The sequence below is a fragment of the Triticum aestivum genome, chromosome 4A (genome assembly GCF_018294505.1).
Source record: "Triticum aestivum cultivar Chinese Spring chromosome 4A, IWGSC CS RefSeq v2.1, whole genome shotgun sequence".
Lineage (NCBI taxonomy): Eukaryota > Viridiplantae > Streptophyta > Magnoliopsida > Poales > Poaceae > Triticum > Triticum aestivum.
The window spans coordinates 591,757,131-591,759,269 of NC_057803.1; the positions used below are offsets into that span (position 1 = coordinate 591,757,131).

The 2,139-nt window shown below is 50.2% G+C and overlaps 1 protein-coding gene across 2 annotated transcripts in view; it reads right to left on the bottom strand.

Annotated features, from left to right (window-relative positions):
- Positions 1-1,733: 1,733 nt before the first annotated feature.
- Positions 1,734-2,139, bottom strand: part of LOC123082431 (pollen allergen KBG 41-like) — a 1,435-nt gene continuing 1,029 nt past the window's right edge. Inside the window, exon 2 of one of the 2 annotated variants that reach the window (XM_044504760.1) lies at positions 1,734-2,139. This exon is cut by the window's right edge and continues 1 nt beyond it. In XM_044504760.1, coding sequence (XP_044360695.1) covers positions 1,845-2,139 — 295 coding nt within the window. In that variant the 3' untranslated portion in view covers positions 1,734-1,844. The other variant, XM_044504759.1, reaches the window with a different exon arrangement.

Here is a 2,139-nt window from a genome sequence, read left to right on the forward strand (position 1 = left end):
AACACAAAATTAGATGAAAAAGAAATCATAAAACCAAAAACCCCCCAAACATTTTAGTACCGGTTGGTAACACCAACCGGTACTAAAGGGCTCCCGGCCCCCGGAGCTGGCTCGTGCCACGTGGTTGCCCTTTAGCACCGGTTCGTGCTGAACCGGTACTAAAGGGGGGGGGGCTTTAGTGCCGAAACGTTAGTGCCGGTTCCTAAACCGTCACTAAATGGCCTTACGAACCGGTGCTATTTCCTGGTTCTGCACTAGTGAGGCATCGACTGAAGGGCTATTGCTTGCTCGACACCGACTACTTCACCGACGCTCCACTGCACGGGGAGTAAGTATTTCGGCGCCGTTTATCGGATGAGCTGAAAGCTCTTCCTCGGGATTGTGAATTCCACCCAAGAGTTCGTCAGCTACTTCAAGTGCAAGAAGGATTGCACTAGCACACTTGGATTCTCCCCACTGCAGAAGTGCACGATAGCTACGAGGATGCCTGCATACGGAGCTCCCCGTGATATACTGGAAGACTATGGATGCATGGCCGAGTCCACCACCATTGAGTGTTTGTACAAGTTCTACAGAATAGTAGTGGCAATATTTGGACCATAATACTTACGATGACCCAATGCTGAAGACACTGCTCGGATCCTAGTATAGAATGCAACAAGATGATTTCCTGGGATTCTTGGAAGCATCGACTGTATGCATTGGGCATGGAAAAACTGTCCATTTGCTTGGCAGGGGATGTACAGAGGTTCCAAAGGAGCTTGCAGTTTGGTACTTGAGGCGGTGGCCAAACAGGACCTCTGGATTTGGCAATCATTCTTCGGTATGTCAGGAACTCACAATGACATCAACGTACTGCAGTGCTCGAATGTTTTTGCCAAGCTTGTTGAAGGTCATGCTCCTCCGGTGAACTTCAAGGTCAATGGGCGCCACTACAACAAGGGATACTACCTAGCAGATGGCATCTATCTGAGATGGTCCACATTTGTGAAGACTATCTCAAACCCTATGCCAGGAGGCAAGAACTCCTACTTTGCCAAGTGTTAGGAGGCTTGCAGGAAGAATATCGAGCGGGCGTTTGGTGTGCTCCAATCTCGATTTGTTGTTGTCTGGTACCCCGCTCTGACCTGGTTGAAAGATCAAATGTGGAAACTCATGACTTGCCGTGTCATCTTGCACAACATGATCATTGAGAGCGAGAAGGAAGAGCCATTGTTTGACACTGAACCATATTACATGCTGGGTCCTCTTGCCAAAGTTGATCACCAGCTACCGGCAACCTGGTCTGCCTTACTCAATATGCGTCAGGAGATGCGAGACCCACATGTGCATCAAGAACTGGAGCACGATTTGGTGGAGCACCTATAGAGGCTCAAGGGCAACACCTAGCTCGACATGTGATGAAATATGAGTTTTTTTGTGTTCAAATTATGAGTTTGATTTGTTGAACTATTTGATTTGTATTGATTTCGTTGATGAACTATGTGATAAAAATTAATTTTTGTTCAATTTGTTCCAAACCACACCGAACATGGGCCAAAATTGGGCCGATTTCCGCCGAAAGTGGGCCAAAATCGGCGGCTGAGGGGGGCGAGCTTGGGGGTCAGCTGGAAACCCGAGCCCCCTACGCCGATTTTTCCGTCGGTTGGCCCCCAGCCGGCGCTATTTCAAGCCCCGGGGGGGAGAACGGCTAGAGATGCTCTAAGAAGTCATCGATGTCGATCGCCGGTGCATGAAACGAAAACAAAGAATTGATTTTGATTATCAATCAAACTCGCTCACCGCCACAGTAACGTACACACGTACGCATATGCATATCTACGTACAGTATATGCGTGATGAGCTCAGACTTTGTAGCCACCGGCAGCGGCGGCGGCGGTGGGAGTGGCGGGGGCGGGGACGACCATGGAGACGATGGTGTCGCTCAGGAATGACTCAATGAGCGTGCGCTTGTCCTGGGGATTCCTGGGAAGAAAAATGGCGTAGCTCTTCTTGACGGCGGACTCGAGGGCAGGGACAAACTTGTAGGCCTCGTATGCATCACCAGTGGTCTCCTTGATGGCCTTGCTGAAGGCAGAGTCGAAGACGGTGGACCTGTCCTTTATCGGGGCAGCGTCGGCAGTGGTGGCTGCAGTGCTG